Here is a 22,640-nt window from a genome sequence, read left to right as displayed (position 1 = left end):
TTTGTTTCTCTTTCCTTCGGTCTAGCAACAACTCTAGACAGGCAAAAATTTGACTCAGTTGCTTTATCTGCCCCTTAGACCGTCCGGTTGAATAGAATTCTTTCTTTGCTGTATTAGCTAGCACCAGTCAGCGTCCTGAAATCTTACATGCTCAATGTTAACACCATTGAAGGAACAAAATATATTTCTTTTAGATATTTTGTTTGAAATTTATGGAAGCATAGAACGCTTCAGTTATGTTATGATCTATAGATTGTATGCAAATGTATAGTGTGTTTCATATTGATTGAACTGAATATTGTAATGCGTTTGCATTAAGTAATGTATTTTAGAATTCTAGCTTTAAATTTTGCTGTTTAAATGTATACTGTATTCAATATGTTATTTACTCAAGAAAATGTTAGCACAATTGTCTGGTCAGCAGTTATATCTAAAGTATTTCCTGGTGGGTATCAAACAAGCTGACTCATACTTTGGACAATAACGTCATGTGTATGAAAATTCTACCATCTCACAAGCAACCAAAAGAACGTCTCAAATGTAAGCATTGCTGTTATAAAGATTGTTACATAATGTAAGGATTATATTTTTTATCTTACAAATAATTTGTAAAAACAATTACATTTAGATGGAATTTAAATGTCAGGACAGGTAATAGAAATCATGTAGCTGCTGCTTCTGTTTTAAGTCTAATTTCAGTCTAATTTCAGTCTCTCTCTCTCTCTCTCTCTCTCTCTCTCTCTCTCTCTCTATATATATATATATATATATATATATATATATATATATATATATATATAATATTATTATTTGTATGTGTACACATTATTAAACCTCCGCCACTGTTGGAATAAAAGTGTGTGAAGGAGGTTCGTCTTCATGACCCATCTAGGTTGGTTCATGATCCTGAAGTGTCACCACTGGCCAGTTCTCGTTACACTGTGTTCAGCTGGCTGTTCCTAATCTTTAATCCAAGTCATGCAAGGATAATCCGTTGTAATAACTGATTGGTGAAAATTATTTTCTGTTCAGATTATACGTTCTGTAACAAACGTTGTTTTGAGGCGTCACTTTTATATTGAACCCTTATGTTATTGGTTTTTTTTCATATTGTGTTACAGGAAAACTTTGGTCGGAATCATGACATAATGAAAGGAAGCAACTGATAACTCATCCTGAAGATTACTGTTCTGAAGCAAATCTGCCAGCCACTACGACAACACAAGAGACCAACACTTTGTGAAGTTCAGAAACATTCACCTTCTTGTGTGGATGCAATAAAAAACATCGAGGATAAAAAAAGACATGTATAAAACTAGATACTACCCTAGAACCCCCATGTAACATGAATTGTTTTCGCTATTACAGTTACAATTGCGGCTTGTGTTTTTCCTGATGTTAAATAACTTCAGCTAGATCTAAATTTGTGTGTTGAAGCATAGACTTATAAGATCTTCTGGTCATGTTTAATAAAAGACCAAAGTCTCGAGTTCTGTTACAAGATGTATGCCTGATAGTGTCCACCTGCTTGTAGCTAACGTAATAGTCAGGTGGTAGAGAACAGGATTGCTAGATAAATCTTGAGTTCACCCAGCTGAGATGAGTACCTGACTCCAACTGACAAAGGTAAAGGCGACTTGACATAATGCTGACCACACAATTACTTCATATGCCGAGTTCATAAAAACAGGAGAGCTCAACTTTACCTGCCCAATGCACCTTTATGTTTGAAAGGGTACTCTACTTACCTAATTATAGTTAGGCAGCTGGATATATAACTGATCCATTTATCCCAGCATGTATTGAGGTTACACAAACTGTTGAACTTTTATTGTACTACAGTGACCGACTAGTCCGGAGAGTGTTGTTTAATTAAAATATAAAGTGCTTATTTTACGTTAAAAAAACTTTATTTCTAATTGTTAATCTCGGCTTGATATCTATATCATAATACAATAATGAAGAGGCTCTTGGTATAAACCATATATCAATCAGTTGCCTCACCTTGTCTGGTGTCACTAGGTATGGTAACAGATGGTGTCACCCCTTCCTCCTCTTACGATATTGTATTTCTGGTTCGCTGTTGCCCCTCTCATGTTGCCCTCTCATATTGCCCCTCTCATGATATCCCTCTCATGTCGCCCCTCTCATGTTAACCCTCCCAGGTTATCCCTCTCATGATATCCCTCTCATATTACCCCTCTCATGTTGCCCCTCTCATGTTGCCCCTCTCATGTTGCCCTCTCATGTTGCCCCTCTCATGTTGCCCTCTCATATTGCCCCTCTCATGTTGCCCCTCTCATGTTGCCCCTCTCATGTTGCCCCTCTCATATTACCCCTCTCATGTTGCCCTCTCATGTTGCCCTCTCATGTTGCCCCTCTCATGTTGCCCTCTCATATTGCCCCTCTCATGTTGCCCTCTCATATTGCCCCTCTCATGTTGCCCTCTCATGTTGCCCTCTCATGTTGCCCCTCTTATGTTGCCCCCTCTTATGTTGCCCCTCTCATGTTGCCCCTCTCATGTTGCCCCTCTCATGTTGCCCCTCTTATGTTGCCCTCCCATGTTGCCCCTCTCATGTTGCCCCTCTTATGTTGCCCCTCTTATGTTGCCCCTCTCATGTTGCCCCTCTCATGTTGCCCCTCTCATGTTGCCCCTCTTATGTTGCCCTCTCATATTGCCCCTCTTATGTTGCCCCTCTCATGTCGCCCCTCCCATGTTGCCCCTCTCATGTTGCCCCCTCTCATGTTGCCCCTCTTATGTTGCCCTCTCATGTTGCCCCTCTCATGTTGCCCCTCTCATGTTGCCCCCTCTCATGTTGCCCCTCTCATGTTGCCCTCTCATGTTGCCCCTCTTATGTTGCCCCCTCTTATGTTGCCCCCTCTCATGTTGCCCCTCTCATGTTGCCCTCGTATGTCGCCCCTCTCATGTTGCCCCCTCTCATGTTGCCCTCTCATGTTGCCCCTCTTATGTTGCCCCTCTCATGTTGCCCCCTCTCATGTTGCCCCTCTCATGTTGCCCTCTCATGTTGCCCCTCTTATGTTGCCCCCTCTTATGTTGCCCCCTCTCATGTTGCCCCTCTCATGTTGCCCTCGTATGTCGCCCCTCTCATGTTGCCCCCTCTCATGTTGCCCCTCTCATGTTGCCCTCTCATGTTGCCCCTCTTATGTTGCCCCCTCTTATGTTGCCCCCTCTCATGTTGCCCCTCTCATGTTGCCCTCGTATGTCGCCCCTCTCATGTTGCCCCCTCTCATGTTGCCCCTCTCATGTTGCCCCTCTCATGTTGCCCTCTCATGTTGCCCCTCTTATGTTGCCCCCTCTTATGTTGCCCCCTCTCATGTTGCCCCTCTCATGTTGCCCCTCTCATGTTGCCCTCTCATGTTGCCCCCTCTCATGTTGCCCCCTCTCATGTTGCCCCCTCTCATGTTGCCCTCGTATGTCGCCCCTCTCATGTTGCCCCCTCTCATGTCGCCCCTCTCATGTTGCCCCTCTCATGTTGCCCTCTCATGTTGCCCCTCTTATGTTGCCCCCTCTTATGTTGCCCCCTCTCATGTTGCCCCTCTCATGTTGCCCCTCTCATGTTGCCCTCGTATGTCGCCCCTCTCATGTTGCCCCCTCTCATGTTGCCCCTCTCATGTTGCCCCTCTCATGTTGCCCTCTCATGTTGCCCCTCTTATGTTGCCCCCTCTTATGTTGCCCCTCTCATGTTGCCCCCTCTTATGTTGCCCCTCTCATGTTGCCCTCTCATGTTGCCCTCTCATGTTGCCCCTCTTATGTTGCCCTCTCATATTGCCCCTCTCATGTTGCCCTCTCATATTGCCCCTCTCATGTTGCCCCTCTCATGTTGCCCCTCTCATGTTGCCCTCTCATGTTGCCCCTCTTATGTTGCCCTCTCATGTTGCCCCTCTCATGTTGCCCTCTCATATTGCCCCTCTCATGTTGCCCTCTTATGTTGCCCTCTCATGTTGCCCCTCTCATGTTGCCCTCTCATATTGCCCCTCTCATGTTGCCCTCTCATGTTGCCCCTCTCATGTTGCCCCTCTCATGTTGCCCTCTCATATTGCCCCTCTCATGTTGCCCTCTTATGTTGCCCCTCTCATGTTGCCCCTCTCATGTTGCCTCTCTCATGTTGCCCCTCTCATGAAATCCCTCTTACGTTATCCCTCTCATGTTGCCCACTCGTGTTGCCCCTCTCTTTTTGCCCCTCTCTTGTTGTCCCTGTATTATTTCTCCACTGTTCTACCTTTGCATAACTAAATAAAACATTGTTTTTAAAGTACGTTATACGACTTTTTCGATCTGGTGTCACCCCTTAAATGGTGTCACCCCTAAATGGTGTCACCCGCTGATGACTGCACCCCCTCCCCCTCCTCTCCGAACCCCGTAACGCTTTGGGCAAAAGGATTTATTTGAATACATGTAAAACAATGCTTTATACAAGTTTAGGCATCAAAGTTTCATTTCAGTTATAGATACAAATTACCTCAACATTGATCAAAGAAAACGGGTGGTTTAATAGTATTCTAAAAATTGAGGAACACAATAATTTTGCTTAGGTTTATTTCTGTGAACAAAATGAAAACCTAAAACATTTGTCCAAGAGCCAATGTCTAAGCCAGCTCACACACGTACATGGCGAGCAGGTCGCAGAAGTCGTCATCTAGCAGGCTATACTTTGTGTAACCTACACAGTTTTGTCTGCCGTTTGTGTTGCTGGGTTGTCCTGGTGGAAATAAATAAGGGGTGTGGTTTTTTGTTTTTGTACAGACATACATGCTAATGTGGAGAAATACAATGTTCATAAATGTACACAGTAATAGTGTTCACATGGTCGGCGTGGTCGAGTCGGTAAAGCTCATGGTTGCTAAACCGAAAAGTCTCGAGTTCGAACCCTCGGGCAGATGAGGCTCTTCTAGGAGAGACAACTCCAAAATGGCAGTAGTTTGTTCTTTTTTGGACATAGGCTAGGGAAGGAAAGCCAAAAAGAAAAGCAGGCTGAAATCGGAGGCTGAAATCAATGACCAGTTGTCGAGTCGGCAAAAAAGGTCTCGAGTTCGAACCCTCTGGCAGATAAGGCTTGATTCCTTCCAACAGTAAAAATTATGAACGAAGAAGAAGAAGAAGATAGTGCACACTATTGTGGACAAATATAGACACAGTAGGCTAGGCTACAACCATTTATAGCAATATCTAAATGGTAATGTAGAGATGTATATATGTATATAAAATGTTTCAAGAAAACATAATTCGCACAAAACAAGAAGAGTGACACACGTGAGTAAAGGGAATAAATCAACTGATTTGATTTTTTCAGATTTAAGGTAATTTTTTAACACAGAATTTGATACACGTTTTTAAAATAAAAAACATTTACCAATCAGATTTACGACTGCTTACAGTAAAAACACAGATCCGTTTCTTAAAGACGTCTTGCTTACCTGGTTCAAACATGGCCGACCTCCAGGTCTGAGTGATGATGCTGCCATCATCCTCCCACCTAAACATTCTCACTCGCAATGTCGTTGGCACCACACCACATATATTGATTGTATGTTTTCCCAAGTGTCAAGAAAATATTCAACTTATCTTCGTTTTTTGGGGTATACAAATGGGTTTTTCTATCTGTAATGATGAATTTAGGCGTAATATATAAAATGTAAAAATAATTAATCTTAATACATGTACTAGATACAGCTGCACAATGCTAAAAATGTAAATCAGCTTGTAATATAAAAACTAACTTCAATATCAAATAAACAATATAATAATAATAACAATTTACACAGCCGACGCTACAGGATTAGGCACAAAAAGAATTACAAAACAATAAACTGTTTTAACACAGGTGTTCTTGCCCTCAATAATCCTGCCAAGCGGCGGATCAAGTGGACGGCTGAGAGGGCAGCAGCTTAGGGCCCTTCTCAAACTTTATCCACCAAGGGTCATGTCGGACATTCTCCAAGGATACGTTTACTCTCTTCGTCTTGTCCTAATTATACTTTTTATAAAATGTGCCAAATCATGTAAGATAAATATCGGTCATTTCTGCCCCAAATTTCTGTCTGTCAAAGTTACTTAATCATTGACACATCATATAAATATCACTTACACCAACATTAACACGTTAAAACTAAACCACCAGGGAAAACAAAGTCATGTAGAACAGAAACTACCTTGACAATCCTTCCTGGAATCCGTGTAGTTTTTTAACACAGTCGAGATGTAAACACATACGCTGACGTCACCGCTAGAGATCACACGAAAACCGTTGCTAGAGTTACAGAGAGCGCCATAGGAATACAGCACGCCACCTGGTGGCGGAGCAGCTACCTGTTGTTGGACAGGTACCAGCCATCTACCTGTAGGAATATGTCAGAGAAAATGTTCAGGCAAACATTCTGGTCAACGCCTTCAGCTAATCAATCTGTAAAACAAGCTTCTCACTTAAATAACCTATAAAATGACGTTTTTGTCACATGAAAATATTTTTAAAAGTTGGTGTCTACAAATTTGAGTTACTTATCTAAATATCTGTGTCAATGCTAGTCTTTAATCATATTAGATTACTTATAAAATATATAAATAGACACAGGAGAGTAATTCCAATGTCTCACATTAATGAAAGCCAAACGCTGAATACACAATATAACATACGATAAATTTCATTATGTTTTCTTATCAATAACCCAATTAGTCTTTACTTGCATATAATTTACATTTCTATATTTTACAATACATTTTTACAAACTTCTACACAACTTAACTAAACTAGACATACCTAACTCTACACAACTCAACTGAACTGAACTAGACATACAAAACTCTATATAACTCAACTGAAGTAGACATACCAAACTCTACACGACTCGACTGAACTAGACATACCAAACTCTACACAATTCAACTGAACTGAACTAGACATACCAAATTCTACACGACTCAACTGAACTGAACTAGACATACCAAACTCTACACAACTCAACTGAACTAGACATACCTAACTCTACACAACTCAACTGAACTAGACATATTAAACTCTACACAACTGAACTGAACTAGACTTACCAAACTCTACACAACTCACCTTAATTAAGCAAACAAACCTCCACACAACTCACCTATTCCGCAATAGCCAGTAGAGTTAAGAAAATAAAATCCAGCACATGAACTCGAGTCTAAACATCGGCTAGCACAAGACGATAGGCTGCGTGTATAGAAGACCTGCCCAAAGGTCTGTAGAGATACCAGGGGATCTGTTAGCCGAAGGAAATCTCTAGACCTCACCTCCATGTAGATGGATCCTGTGTAATAAATAATAAATGTCACAGACATTTCTTTTATTATCATTGACATTGTTAGAAAAATATGAAATTTAATAATACAACAAAAACAGAGTTATAGATAAGAAATGACATCGCTGTCTACCTTGTCTAAACTATACGAATTGAATGTATAATTAGCCATTTGATTAATTGAATAATTTTCTTCAAATGAAAATATTTTTGTACCTTTGAAGAAACACAAGATTATAAATTGTATTGCTAACATTATTCAGACTTCTGACATAACTAGACAGAAACTAAAACCCCACAGACATGAAACTTTATTTACTTTGATCATTGGAAAATGTGAACGCCATAAATATTTTGTTTAATCATCTATGCCCTAAGTGTTACATAATTAACTGCCCAAATTGTATCTAATGTGTGGATATGATCTAGAATGAATTCCTGAAAAGGCATGAAAAGAACGCCTAAGACACCGGTAGCCATCGGTAGCTGAAAGACTTTATGGGGCTCCTGTGGGTGATAAAACAAACATTCGCTCTACTGGTGAACGGATCAGCTAGTTGGATGAATCTACCCAAGGTAGAGAGAGTATTTGGTGGGTTGGTAAATTTACCCAAGGTAGAGAGAAAATGTGGTTGGTTGTTGAATCTACCCAAGGTAGAGAGAATCTGGTGGGTTGGTAAATCTACCCAAGGTAGAGAGAGAATGTGGTGGGTTGGTAAATCTACCCAAGGTAGAGAGAATGTGGTGGGTTGGTAAATCTACCCATAATAGAGAGAGAATGTGGTGGGTTGGTAAATCTACCCAGAATATAGAGAGAATGTGGTGGGTGGGTAAATCTACCCAAGGTAGAGAGAGAATGTGGTGGGTTGGTAAATCTACCCAAGGTAGAGAGAGAATCTGGTGGGTTGGTAAATCTACCCAAGGTAGAGAGAGAATGTGGTGGGTTGGTAAATCTACACAGAATAGAGAGAGAATTTGGTTTATTGATGCTTAGACAGATTTAAGAAATAATAGCAAATTTAGACCTAATCAAGAAAATACATCCTCTTTTGATAACCATTATGACATTTATAAAATTGAAAATTCGCCACATCAAAGCAACAAAATAAATAACAAAATAATTTTAAAAAAAAACTTTGTTTCTCGTTTCTGTGTAATTGATGTTTATAGCAAACTTATTTTAGTATGCTGACATCATGTTATTTAAAATGCCTCTAGTCGCACAAGACTGCTTTAATGAGATGTTACACATAATTAGCGACATCTTGGAGGCCCTGATATGATCTTAACCGTTTTAAAACGGTCTATAGTTTCCCCTGAACAACACCAGCAGTTATAATTAATGAAGTAGACGTTAGAGAATCAAGCCTAGATGCTAGAGCAGTGGATAGTCTGGCATTGCTTCAAATAGTACCACGTGTGGTGGCACGTGATTACATAACACGATATGTATGATTGTTGTGATGAGAAACATACACCTAGGTCACTTCAAGGGAAACAACCCATTGTATATATATATATAAATATATATATATATATATATATATATATATATATATATATATATATATATATATATATATATATATATATATATATATATATATATATATATATATATATATATATATATATATATATATATATATATATATATATATATATATATATATATATATATATATATATATATATATATATATATATATAAAGCAATGTATGTTTGTGTGTGTGTGTGTGTCTGTCTGTCTGTCTGTCTGTCTTGTATGCATTACTACACCTCTCATCACATCGCCGTGACACTTTGGAAAGTTGTTATGAATATTCCTGGGGAGGTTTCTGCGGAAAAAAAAATTCAAATTCGCAGGGGTAGCGCCCCGGCAGGGCGCTATTTGTTTTTTCTTAATATACAATCAGCCGTAACATTACCAGGAGGTAAAGTTTTTTACAAGCTTTTATTTGACTCACTTCCTCTGTCTGTCGTCATTCTGTCTGTCTAAATCGAAACGCCAGTGCGAAATAGCAGGCACTTCTAACTGACTGAATTGGTACGAGGGTCAAGACATGAAGACAATGCATTGTGACATTTAAACTGACTTAATTATTTTTTATGAATTAATTAAAATTTGGACCGAATCAGTAGGCAGTTCTATCCACACGCGTCATCACGGCTGTCTTGGGCGTGGAGCGATTGGGGGGGGGGGGCATCTACGACAAAAGCGCGTCATCACGTTCAATAGGCACGCATGGTTTTTTAGTTGGGTCAGCAGTCTAGTTCTTTACCAGTAGACTACGCCATCTCATAATACTTTACTGAAACTTTAGCTATAAACTTGACCGCAGACTGAACAATATTAATGTCTTCGGTTAAAGAAGTGTTAAAGATTTGTGTTGTATGATATGTGTTCAGCTAATTGTGGCAATTTTTGGATTGTAACTAAAACATCAGTTAAAGTGTCACGTATAGTAAAACTAATCATATTATTAAAGCAAAACCGTTTTTCAAATTGTGTATCATATATCTGTTGCTACACTATATTGTCTTAATATGCGTATAACTCGTTAATACTAAAAAAATGTATAAAAATAATAAATACATAAAAACCTTTATAATTACAAGCTTTTATAAATGCACTAAAAATAAGAAAATAATACATAATAAATATATTAATGCACTACTATTTATATCACTATAATTAAAAGCGTGGGCCGCTATAATAATAAGTATTTAAACAAGCGGCCCACGCTTTTAATTATAGTGATATAAATAGTAGTGCATTAATATATTTTTAAAAAGTTGTAACACATATCGTTACCAGCCAAAAGGGGGATAAAACTATGAAGTTTTTATTCATTGGGTTGCGGCCCCTGTGGGACTGCAACTGAACTGTTGACGTTTTTTTATGCTTTTGTGAGCGAAATTACTTGTGTTCCATGTCATGTGACATGTGCCTAGCCGTGTCGCACACGCAAGGCTGCTGTCTGTGGACCAAGATGTAGACCTAATGAAGGGCTACAGTTTCTGTTTCTGTTCCTATTTTGATCTTTTGATCTTTTGATCTTTTGATCTTTTGGTCTTTTGGATTGTTTGGATCTTTTGGTCTATCTTGGCTAGTTCGTTGTGTGTTGCATCGCCGTCATGGCTCGATGCTATAAATAAACGAGTACTTGACAACAACTGTCGGCGTCGGTGTGTACTTAATCTCAGGGTCAGCCCGTCTTAACCACAACACCTCAGTGGGTAAAAGCATCCCCACTGAGTGAGGGTTACATTTGGCGCCCAACGTGGGGCTTGACCTTGGGAGGTAGGATGGAACACAGCGACCCGACGTTGGAGAAGTTGACGGAGGAGCTGGCCAAGTTGACGGCTAAGATGGCGGCGATGCAGGCAGATGCGCAGCGGCCCGTGAAGGTGGAGGTGTGTGCTCCAGCACACAACAGCAAGCTGAGTGTGTTCACCGGCCTTCCACCCACTGGAGGAGGGGAGGTGAATTTCCCGGAATGGGAAACTCAAGTACAGTGTTTGCTGCGGAACACCAGCGTTCCGAACCCGTTGCCACCCGTTTTAGGCAGCCTGAGAGGGATTGCCTATGAGCGGGTGAAGCAAGCTGCGAGTCCAGAGGAAGTGCTATGCCTCCTACAAAGCACTTTTGGCGACACCAGATGTGCCGAAGACAGGTATCTGCAGTTCAGCCGACTCACTCCACATCCAAGGGAGTCAGCGTCGGAATTTCTCTGCCGACTGTGGTCAGAGATGACGAAGCTAAACCAGCAGCGTATCTTTACTGAGGCCGATGCCCAGAAGAAGGTGTATCACACTTTCTGCAAGGGGGTTTCACCTCTTCTGGCGCTCGAACTTCGCGGCACATTTGGTTTCGCAGGGGAAGCCAGTCCGAAGGTGGAGGACGTTCTGAAAGCTGTTAAAAGGCTGGACGGGACAGCTGAGTCCCCAGTCGTAGCCACGGCAGCAGCTAACAGGACTATCCAGGTCGACGCAGTAACGGCAGCTGTTCACCAAGAGACGACGCCGCCGCTGATGCTCACGGAGGAGCAACTCGACCGTCTGGCGCAGAAGGTCGACGCAGTAACGGTAGCTGGTCGCCAGGAGACTACGCCGCTGATGCTCACGGAGGAACAACTCGACCGTCTGGCGGAGAAGGTGGCAGATATCCTAGCCCGGAAACAACAGCCCTCCAGAGGAGCTTGTTACGGGTGCGGGTCCACGAAGCACTTCGTCCGCGACTGTCCGAGAAAAGCAGCTAGGCAACGGGGTCAGCAGCAGGGAAACGCCAGTCCATCAGCGTCGGGGAGCGGATGCTGATGCGTGTGCTGCCAAGCTCCCAGCCCAAGTTTACGCCACCGAGATCATCACAGTGTCGAGCAACCACAGCTCAGGTTACCTCGCCTAGCGGCTGGAGGTACGGCTGTCGGGTGTTCCGCCGTGGAGGAGGGTTGCAGCCGGAGGGTGCGCGTGAGAAGGGTAGACAGCCACACCATGAATGTCAGTCTCAGCGCGAGCAAGATCGTCGCTTGGGAGACAGACATGACACAAGCAGAGGTCGGAGACGCCGCCGGAGGAGAGGCCGACGACGTGGTGGACGCCGCCGTGGTTGGCAGCGACCCGACTATACAATGTCGAGTGCTGAACCCACTGTGGCGGAGGGGGAGCGACGGAGAGAGATCGTCCCAACCAGTGAGGCAGATGAAGGTGAGGAACTGACAATCAAGGTAGTGGTCCCAACCAGACTTCGGCCGGAGGCAACGCCTTTCGTGCCCGAGGTGGTCGCCCAGGACGGACAAGACAAGGTGATGGTCAGGCCAGCCCCACATCTGGATGAGGTGAATGCGAGGGACGAGGCATCGGACGAGGATGACTCTTGGATCAACCCAGAACCACCAGCGGAGCTGCGGAGGTCAACCCGTCAACGACGACCCGTCGAGCGACTCAACCTGGCGCATCAAGTGGTGACCAGTACCAGCACTGGAGCCTCTACCGGTTTGCCGGGAATAATCTATTTAAGTTGAAAGGACTTAATGTCTGTGTACTAGTGTACTGAACTTTTTTTAGTACTATTATGTATGAGTGTAAATGTAAATGTAAATGTGAATTCCATTGTACATTTATTTGTGAGGGGGGCTGTGTAACACATATCGTTACCAGCCAAAAGGGGGATAAAACTATGAAGTTTTTATTCATTGGGTTGCGGCCCCTGTGGGACTGCAACTGAACTGTTGACGTTTTTTTATGCTTTTGTGAGCGAAATTACTTGTGTTCCATGTCATGTGACATGTGCCTAGCCGTGTCGCACACGCAAGGCTGCTGTCTGTGGACCAAGATGTAGACCTAATGAAGGGCTACAGTTTCTGTTTCTGTTCCTATTTTGATCTTTTGATCTTTTGATCTTTTGATCTTTTGGTCTTTTGGATTGTTTGGATCTTTTGGTCTATCTTGGCTAGTTCGTTGTGTGTTGCATCGCCGTCATGGCTCGATGCTATAAATAAACGAGTACTTGACAACAACTGTCGGCGTCGGTGTGTACTTAATCTCAGGGTCAGCCCGTCTTAACCACAACACCTCAGTGGGTAAAAGCATCCCCACTGAGTGAGGGTTACAAAGTATTTTTAGCGCAATTTCCATTCTGGAGAATCGCGTTTATTAACTCGTCATTTCTGGGAATGGATGGATGAATGAATGGATGAATGAATGTATGGATGAATGTGTGTCCGGGCTTTAAGTCGTATCTCCTCCTCAACGAAGCAATATCGATGACTAGTTCCAAAAGCATTTATGTTAAGCAAGTTACGGGAATGAGCATAGGCCATAAAAAATCCGGGTTTCTTTCATGTATTTCCCGGAAAAGCCAAAAAACCTCGAAAAAATTCAGTTTTTGGCCCATATCTCGGCAACCTGACAACTTAACGACTTCAAACATGTACCAATCGATTCATGCCATAATTTAGAACAATATTGCCGAAGAAAGTTTTCAAAAATATCCTTTCGTTCGGTCACAAATTTTTTTTTTAATTAATTAAAATTTGGACCGAATTAGTAGGCATTTTTTCCAACCACACCACACGCGTCATCACGTTCAATAGCTGCGCCATCACGTTCAATGGCTGCGTCATCACGTTCAGTAGCTAGGCGCGCAATGGTTTTTAGTCATGTAACTCTATTGTAAATAAAACATGTAAAATACTGAAAAAAAAAAAACGCTTTAATAACTAACCAATGATTTAACTAACCCTGCTATTCATTTACGCTTCGACAGAGCTATTTTTATATAACATAAGGAAATTGCGCTAAAATTGTCACTAGACTTTTTAATTAACTTGTTTATATATATAAAGTAACCGTAGATTTATTATATTTTTGAAAATTTATTTTATATTTAATACATTTTTTATTATTTTCTTCTTTTTAGTGCATTTATAAAAGCTTGTAATTATAAACGTTTAAACGTTTTATGTATTTATTATTTAACTTTGTTTGACTTAGTTTGGACTTTCTAGATCAGCATTTTCTCATGTTTGATAGCAGCAGGTGTATAAGTTATCAGATTTGATGTTATTCGTGCAGTTCTTTTTTGTATTAATAACTAAATTTTAAAAGTTATTTATGCTTTTGCCAGCTGGGTTGATTGTCTGAATAGCAACACATTCTGTGATTTGAGTGTCGAATCAACCAACGACAACAACAGCTATAGCGGACGATATATCAGCCCAGGCACAGTGACCAGCAATGATAGTTTAGTCCTACATGTTTCATATTGTCAATGGGATCTGAATATCTCTACTCGTCTGAGTTGTAATTTGCCACTCCCTGGCCTTTACAACATAATTTCCACTAATGCAAACAGATGTACTTTCTTGCAATTCACCAACGAAAAAAACTACACGAATTACATAACTGTGTTATGGAATCACGACTGTACTGTTGATTCTACAGACAGTGATTTCATCCGCTTTAGTGATTGTGGCACCAGTAAAACGAGACAGCTCAGCACAACAACTGAAGTAACTCTACTCACAACATCATCACCAACTGCAGTAACTCTACTCACACCATCATCAACAACTGGTGTTAACAACGTTGGTCTTATAGCAGGCTGTGTTGCTGGTGGCGTTGTAGTGTTAATTATAATTATATCAGTTAGTGTATTAGTGTGTTTCTTCAAGAAAAGACGACAAAGGACTTTGGAAAAGTCTGTGAGACAAGATGGCGCCTATACGGAAGTGGATCTGACAGTAGGCAGCGCTTACACAGAGATTGATCTTAACTTAGGTAGCCCAAAAGCACAAGATCATACAAAATTACCATCAGCATTTACTGGCAGCCTACAAGAGTATCAAAATATAATTGTAGCATGTGATAATAATAGAGATGAAGATAGTGGCGTGAAGAAAAGTGTAGAAAACTTGGATAAAAACGTAATGTAGAAACTAATGCCTCGGGTCCTCAAAGGTATTTCTACAGCTATGCACGTGTTGTTAAGAGCACGTCTTAAGATGGAGGCCAGTTAATCACAGATATCACACAGACAGAAGGTCAGATGAGAACACCGGATATGACCCAGACAGGTCAGGTGGGACCACCAGATGTGACACAGACAGAAGGTCAGGTGGGACCACCGGATATGACGCAGACAGAAGGTCAGGTGGGAACACCGGATGTGACACAGACAGAAGGTCAGGTGGGACCACCGGATATGACGCAGACAGAAGGTCAGGTGGGAACACCGGATGTGACACAGACAGAATGTCAGGTGGGACCACCGGATGTGACGCAGACAGAAGGTCAGGTGGGACCACCGGATATGACGCAGACAGAAGGTCAGGTGGGACCAGACGTGAGTGAGTACTCCAGTCTAGGGGAACCCTCCCGTGTGTTACAAAACCTTTACAACATGGTCAGTGTGAGCGGTCAGTCACTTGACACAGGAAGTGGTCAACATCACAGCACACTGCACACAATACACAGCACACAGCACACTGCGGCTACAGACAGACCCATAGAGATCACTATGCTCAGACCTCGGGTACCAGATAATTCAATCTCTAACGGCTATTCTCAAGTGGACATTACTAGGAATAATGAAGTAAAAAGAAATAAAACACATATGTTCGTTTAGCAAATGCTTCATTATTGTAGCGTATAAAGTGTCTCAGTGATGTAAAAAGTACTTCTAGATCTATAACTATAAACAAAGACTTGTTTATATTCTTTGTATTTAGTAGATTTATTGCTTCTGTTTCTATAATATATTTTTTACTTAGTACTTGTATGTTTTTTAAAGAGTGTTAAAGTAGTTTTTTTTCTTCTTCTTGTTCTTAAATGTATTGTTGGACGTAATTTCCTCCACCACAATTAATGATTACGTGTCAACCTGTTACGCGCCATTTGCCTGTGTCCAACCAAGAACTACAAGGCAGCAGTTGTTTAATTTTGGAGTTGTCTCTCATAAATGTTCCTCTACCAACCAGAGAGTTAAGCCGTACATTGTGTATGATGTTCCTCTAACACTCAGCAAAGATTAAACACTAATACGTCACATCCCTGTATCGCAAGAAGCTGACAATAAGACATGGGACAATTGTCTTATTTATTTAACTCACTGAAACATCAGCTGTAAAACTGTGACATGAATATTTCTAAGAGCCTGTTTGATATAACTCCCGTCACAGAAGTCTTCATCATTACCAGATTCAAAGTTTTTTTTTAATTATTAACTGATTTTTTAAAAAACAATTTAACGTCTTAAGTTATCGCCAGACGTTTATTGATCAATGTTTACATAATAAGTAGGCTTATTACAGTTGTTTAATTTTGGATTTGTCGTTTATAGCAGAGTTGCTGTCCCCCAGCAATCGAGCATCATCTGCCGCAGGGTTTGAACTCGAGACTTATCTGTTTAACCACCATGAGCTATACCTACTCGACCTCGCCTACCCAAGCTGGCATTTTAGACCATTTTAAATACAATAGTTACACACCTATGAATTAAATGTTTGTGTATTTTAAAACTTTGGTTTGAGTTTTCTATCCATTAAATCAAAAAGCCTTGTTTAAAATAAATATGAAAAAAGTAATACAGTGTATTTGTAGTTGTGTGTATAGAAGTGTATTCATTTTAATGCTAAAAGAAGAGAAAATAAAGTTATGTTTCTATGTTCTCGTTACATAAAGGGATTATGTTGTTAGTGGTGGATTTGTGTGGGGGTTAGTTAGTGGGGTTTGTGTGTGACAGCCTGTAAGTAAAGGAATTGTGTGGGAGACTGTGGGTAGAGGAGATGTGTGGGAGACTGTGAGTAGAGGAGATGTGTGGGAGACTGTGGGTAGTGGAGATGTGTGGGGGGCTGTGGGTAGAGGAGATGTGTGGGGGACTGTGGGTAGAGGAGGTGTGTGGGAGACTGTGGGTAGAGTAGATGTGTGGGGGACTGTGGGTAGAGGAGGTGTGTGGGAGACTGTGGGTAGAGGGGATGTGTGGGGGACTGTGGTTAGAGGAGGTGTGTGGGAGATTGTGGGTAGAGTAGATGTGTGGGGGACTGTGGGTAGAGGAGGTGTGTGGGAGACTGTGGGTAGAGGGGATGTGTGGGGGACTGTGGTTAGAGGAGGTGTGTGGGAGATTGTGGGTAGAGGAGGTGTGTGGGAGACTGTGGGTAGAGGAGGTGTGTGGGAGACTGTGGGTAGAGGAGATGTGTGGGGGACTGTGGGTAGAGGAGGTGTGTGGGAGACTGTGGGTAGAGTAGATGTGTGGGGGACTGTGGGTAGAGGAGGTGTGTGGGAGACTGTGGGTAGAGGGGATGTGTGGGAAACTGTGGGTAGAGGAGATGTGTGTGGGACTGTGGGTAGAGGGGATGTGTGGGGGACTGTGGTTAGAGGAGGTGTGTGGGAGACTGTGGGTAGAGGAGTTGTTTGTTAGTTCCGACGGTGTGCAGTCTTGAGACAAGATGGTTGTTGTAAGTGTGCACACTTTTCATGCACACTTAATCAACAATTTCTTCGAAAACTGCACACTAAACGAGGTTACTTAGATTCCTTATTAAACATCCTCAGGAATTTGAATTTACATCCTGTTTACTTGTCGTTAAAACAGAAAGTTGGATTTCTAAACTTCATATCTAGATCTTGTGTTGATGGAATCCTATACTAGTTTTTAGCAGCTAGTCTTGATGGATTGCTATATTAGTTTTTAGCAGCTAGTCTTGATGGATGTCTACACTGGTAGAGAGCGTTCCACAAGTGTTAGAATATTAATGTGGTAATCAAAATAAGTTTTAATTATAATATATTTCAATATTTGAGCTTTTATTAAGTTAAGTAGGTGAAAATAATCTAAATCTAGATATAGTTCTAGATCGAGATAAAAAGTACATTTCATTAATTAAAATGAGAAATGCACCCTTACTAGTTTGACGATGTCTTCTATCATTATTGTTGTCGAATTTTCTATTTTTTATTTTCCTTCATTTAGTAGGTCAAAAATTTATTCGCTGACAACTAAAAATTTAAAATAAAAATTTTACATTTTAAAACTATATGACATAGTTACATGATGTTTTTTTTTTAATTTTCTGTGGAAAAAATACCCTACCTACAACACTGAAGTAACGTTTGTCCTACCCTAACCATGACACTAACATTTGTCCTAACCATGACACTAACATTTGTCCTACCCTAACCATGACACTAACATGTGTACTACCCTAACCATGACGCTAACATATGTCCTACCCTAACCATGATACTAACATTTGTCCTACCCTAACCATGACACTAACGTTTGTCCTACCCTAACCATGACACTAACATTTGTCCTACCCTAACCATGACACTAACATTTGTCCTAACCATGACACTAACATTTGTCCTACCCTAACCATGACACTAACATTTGTCCTACCCTAACCATGACACTAACATTTGTCCTCACCATGACACTAACATTTGTCCTACCCTAACCATCACACTAACATTTGTCCTATCCTAATCATTACACTAACATTTGTCCTACCCTAACCATGACACTAACATTTGTCCTACCCTAACCATGACACTAACATTTGTCCTACACTAACCATGACACTAACATTTGTCCCACCTTAACCATGACACTAACATTTGTCCTACCCTAACCATGGCAATAAAATTTGTCCTAACCTAACCATGACACGAACATTTGTCCTAACCATGACACTAACATTTGTCCTACCCTAACCATGACACTAACATTTGTCCTACCCTAACCATGACACTAACTTTTGTCCTAACCATGACACTAACATTTGTCCTACCCTAACCATGACACTAACATTTGTCCTAACCATGACACTAACATTTGTCCTACCCTTACCATGACACTAACATTTGTCCTAACCATGACACTAACATTTGTCCTACCCTAACCATGACACTAACATTTGTCCTAACCATGACACTAACATTTGTCCTACCCTAACCATGACACTAACATTTGTCCTACCCTAACCATGACACTAACATTTGTCCTCACCATGACACTAACATTTGTCCTACCCTAACCATCACACTAACATTTGTCCTAACCATGACACTAACATTTGTCCTACCCTAACTATGACACTAACATATGTCCTAACCATGACACTAACATTTGTCCTAACCATGAAACTAACATTTGTCCTACCCTAACCATGACACTAACATTTGTCCTACCCTAACCATGACACTAACATTTGTCCTACCCTAACCCTGACACTAACATTTGTCCTAACCATGACACTATCATTTGTCCTACCCTAACCATGACACTAACATTTTTCCTACCCTAACCATGACACTAACATTTGTCCTACCCTAACCATGACACTAACATTTGTCCTAACCTAACCATGACACTAACATTTGTCCTACCCTAACAATGACACTAACATTTATCCTACCCTAACCATGACACTAACATTTGTCCTACCCTAACCCTGACACTACATCAGAGTCAGGTCTGATCTGATTCCACCAGTGTCAGCTGTAAGAGAAGATGACGTCACAAGTCTGCCTTCTGCTAGGACTGATGTTGTCTCTCGCAAAAGGAGAGATCCTAGTCTTCACATTCGCTGCAATCAACACATCTCTGGTCTTTATTGAGGATTACTACGGCACGTAAGAACTTTCACGTGTTTTTAAAATGGTATCGTCCTTGTTTATATCCATATATATATATATATATATATATATATATATATATATATATATATATATATATATATATATATATATATATATACATATATATATACATATATATATATATATATATACATACGGATATATATATATATATATATATATATATATATATATATATATATATATATATATATACATATGTACCTATCTATCTATCTATCTATCTATCTATCTATCTATCTATCTATCTATCTATCTATCTATCTATCTATCTATCTATCTATCTATCTATCTATCTATCTATCTATCTATCTATCTATCTATCTATCTATCTATCTATCTATCTATCTATCTATCTATCTATCTATCTATCTATCTATCTATCTATCTATCTATCTATCTATCTATCTATCTATCTATCTATCTATCTATCTATCTATCTATCTATCTATCTATCTATCTATCTATCTATCTATCTATCTATCTATCTATCTATCTATCTATCTATCTATCTATCTATCTATCTATCTATCTATCTATCTATCTATCTATCTATCTATCTATCTATCTATCTATCTATCTATCTATCTATCTATCTATCTATCTATCTATCTATCTATCTATCTATCTATCTATCTATCTATCTATCTATCTATCTATCTATCTATCTATCTATCTATCTATCTATCTATCTATCTATCTATCTATCTATCTATCTATCTATCTATCTATCTATCTATCTATCTATCTATCTATCTATCTATCTATCTATCTATCTATCTATCTATCTATCTATCTATCTATCTATCTATCTATCTATCTATCTATCTATCTATCTATCTATCTATCTATCTATCTATCTATCTATCTATCTATCTATCTATCTATCTATCTATCTATCTATCTATCTATCTATCTATCTATCTATCTATCTATCTATCTATCTATCTATCTATCTATCTATCTATCTATCTATCTATCTATCTATCTATCTATCTATCTATCTATCTATCTATCTATCTATCTATCTATCTATCTATCTATCTATCTATCTATCTATCTATCTATCTATCTATCTATCTATCTATCTATCTATCTATCTATCTATCTATCTATCTATCTATCTATCTATCTATCTATCTATCTATCTATCTATCTATCTATCTATCTATCTATCTATCTATCTATCTATCTATCTATCTATCTATCTATCTATCTATCTATCTATCTATCTATCTATCTATCTATCTATCTATCTATCTATCTATCTATCTATCTATCTATCTATCTATCTATCTATCTATCTATCTATCTATCTATCTATCTATCTATCTATCTATCTATCTATCTATCTATCTATCTATCTATCTATCTATCTATCTATCTATCTATCTATCTATCTATCTATCTATCTATCTATCTATCTATCTATCTATCTATCTATCTATCTATCTATCTATCTATCTATCTATCTATCTATCTATCTATCTATCTATCTATCTATCTATCTATCTATCTATCTATCTATCTATCTATCTATCTATCTATCTATCTATCTATCTATCTATCTATCTATCTATCTATCTATCTATCTATCTATCTATCTATCTATCTATCTATCTATCTATCTATCTATCTATCTATCTATCTATCTATCTATCTATCTATCTATCTATCTATCTATCTATCTATCTATCTATCTATCTATCTATCTATCTATCTATCTATCTATCTATCTATCTATCTATCTATCTATCTATCTATCTATCTATCTATCTATCTATCTATCTATCTATCTATCTATCTATCTATCTATCTATCTATCTATCTATCTATCTATCTATCTATATATATATATATATATATCTATCTATATATATATATATATATATATATATATATATATATATATATATATATATATATTTATATATATATATATATATATATATATATATATATATATATATATATATATATATATATGAATATCTTGAAAGTTGACACTCCGCTGAATTATTTATCAACAGATTATTTGATTTTTGTTTCTGTCGAGCGGATATTTACTGTGATTTGAAATTTATAAAAGTCAACAGAGAAGAGCTGGGGTACCTTGGCTTAACTCCAGGCAATTTAACGTGGTTTAAACTAGACAAGGTCGCAAAGGTTCAAGCCGTGCCTGTTGCCTACAGCGCTTCATACTGTCAGTGGTTTCCGGGCAACCACACGGCCACATGCGGCCAGCCGTCTGCTGACGTGTACAGCAAGCACGTGAATGACGTCAACAGGTGTATTTCAGTGTGGACCAAGGACGGCCGGTACTGCCAGAACGGCATAAATTTGGTCATGTGGAACTTTGACTTCTTTACCAACTTCAGGGATTCTAAAGCTCTTTACCTGGGTGTCTGTATGGCGCTAATGTCGTACGCGTCTATGGTGGACGAACGGTCTCCCATCAAGTACGCTCCTCAGGTGGCCGAGGCGGCTTTGGCTGGGGTCATAGGTGTAACGATGTTTGTATTCGGCATTGGTCTCTACCTGTACAAGACTGGTCAGCATCCCAGGTACAGATACCGTTCAGTGGGGGAGACGGATCTTGCTCATGACTGATCAACACGTGTGTGGGAGATTTAGTGAGGGTAGACAGCACGTGTGTGGGAGATTTAGTGAGGATAGACAGCACATGTGTGGGAGATTTAGTGAGGGTAGACAACACATGTGTGGTAGAATTAGTGAGGGTAGACAGCACGTGTGTGGTAGATTTAGTGAGGGTAGACAGCACATGTGTGGGAGATTTAGTGAGGGTAGACAGCAGGTGTGTGGTAGATTTAGTGAGGGTAGACAGCACATGTGTGGGAGATTTAGTGAGGGTAGACAGCAGGTGTGTGGTAGATTTAGTGAGGGTAGACAGCACATGTGTGGTAGATTTAGTGAGGGTAGACAGCACATGTGTGGTAGATTTAGTGAGGGTAGACAGCACATGTGTGGGAGATTTAGTGAGGGTAGACAGCACATGTGTGGGAGATTTAGTGAGGGTAGACAGCACATGTGTGGGAGATTTAGTGAGGGTAGACAGCACGTTTGTGGTAGATTTAGTGAGGGTAGACAGCACATGTGTGGTAGATTTAGTGAGGGTAGACAGCAGGTGTGTGGGAGATTTAGTGAGGATAGACAGCACGTGTGTGGG

At 39.9% G+C, this 22,640-nt stretch overlaps 1 protein-coding gene across 4 annotated transcripts in view; it reads left to right on the top strand.

Annotated features, from left to right (window-relative positions):
* LOC131939803 (uncharacterized) overlaps positions 1 to 22,108 on the top strand; it is a 34,242-nt gene extending 12,134 nt beyond the window's left edge. Inside the window, exons 1-3 of one of the 4 annotated variants that reach the window (XM_059298341.1) lie at positions 17,336 to 17,512; positions 19,287 to 19,426; positions 21,484 to 22,108. In XM_059298341.1, coding sequence (XP_059154324.1) covers positions 19,305 to 19,426; positions 21,484 to 22,063 — 702 coding nt within the window. In that variant the 5' untranslated portion in view covers positions 17,336 to 17,512; positions 19,287 to 19,304 and the 3' untranslated portion in view covers positions 22,064 to 22,108. Of the gene's footprint in view, positions 1 to 17,335; positions 17,550 to 19,260; positions 19,427 to 21,483 lie in introns of those variants that run through there. The other 3 variants (XM_059298332.1, XM_059298323.1, XM_059298349.1) reach the window with 3 other exon arrangements.
* The last annotated feature ends 532 nt before the right edge of the window (positions 22,109 to 22,640 follow it).

This window comes from Physella acuta, unplaced genomic scaffold, assembly GCF_028476545.2.
Source record: "Physella acuta isolate Inbredline_101_S28 unplaced genomic scaffold, ASM2847654v3 ptg000019l, whole genome shotgun sequence".
NCBI classification, from domain to species: Eukaryota; Metazoa; Mollusca; class Gastropoda; family Physidae; genus Physella; species Physella acuta.
This window is presented reverse-complemented; position numbering and strand designations above follow the sequence as displayed.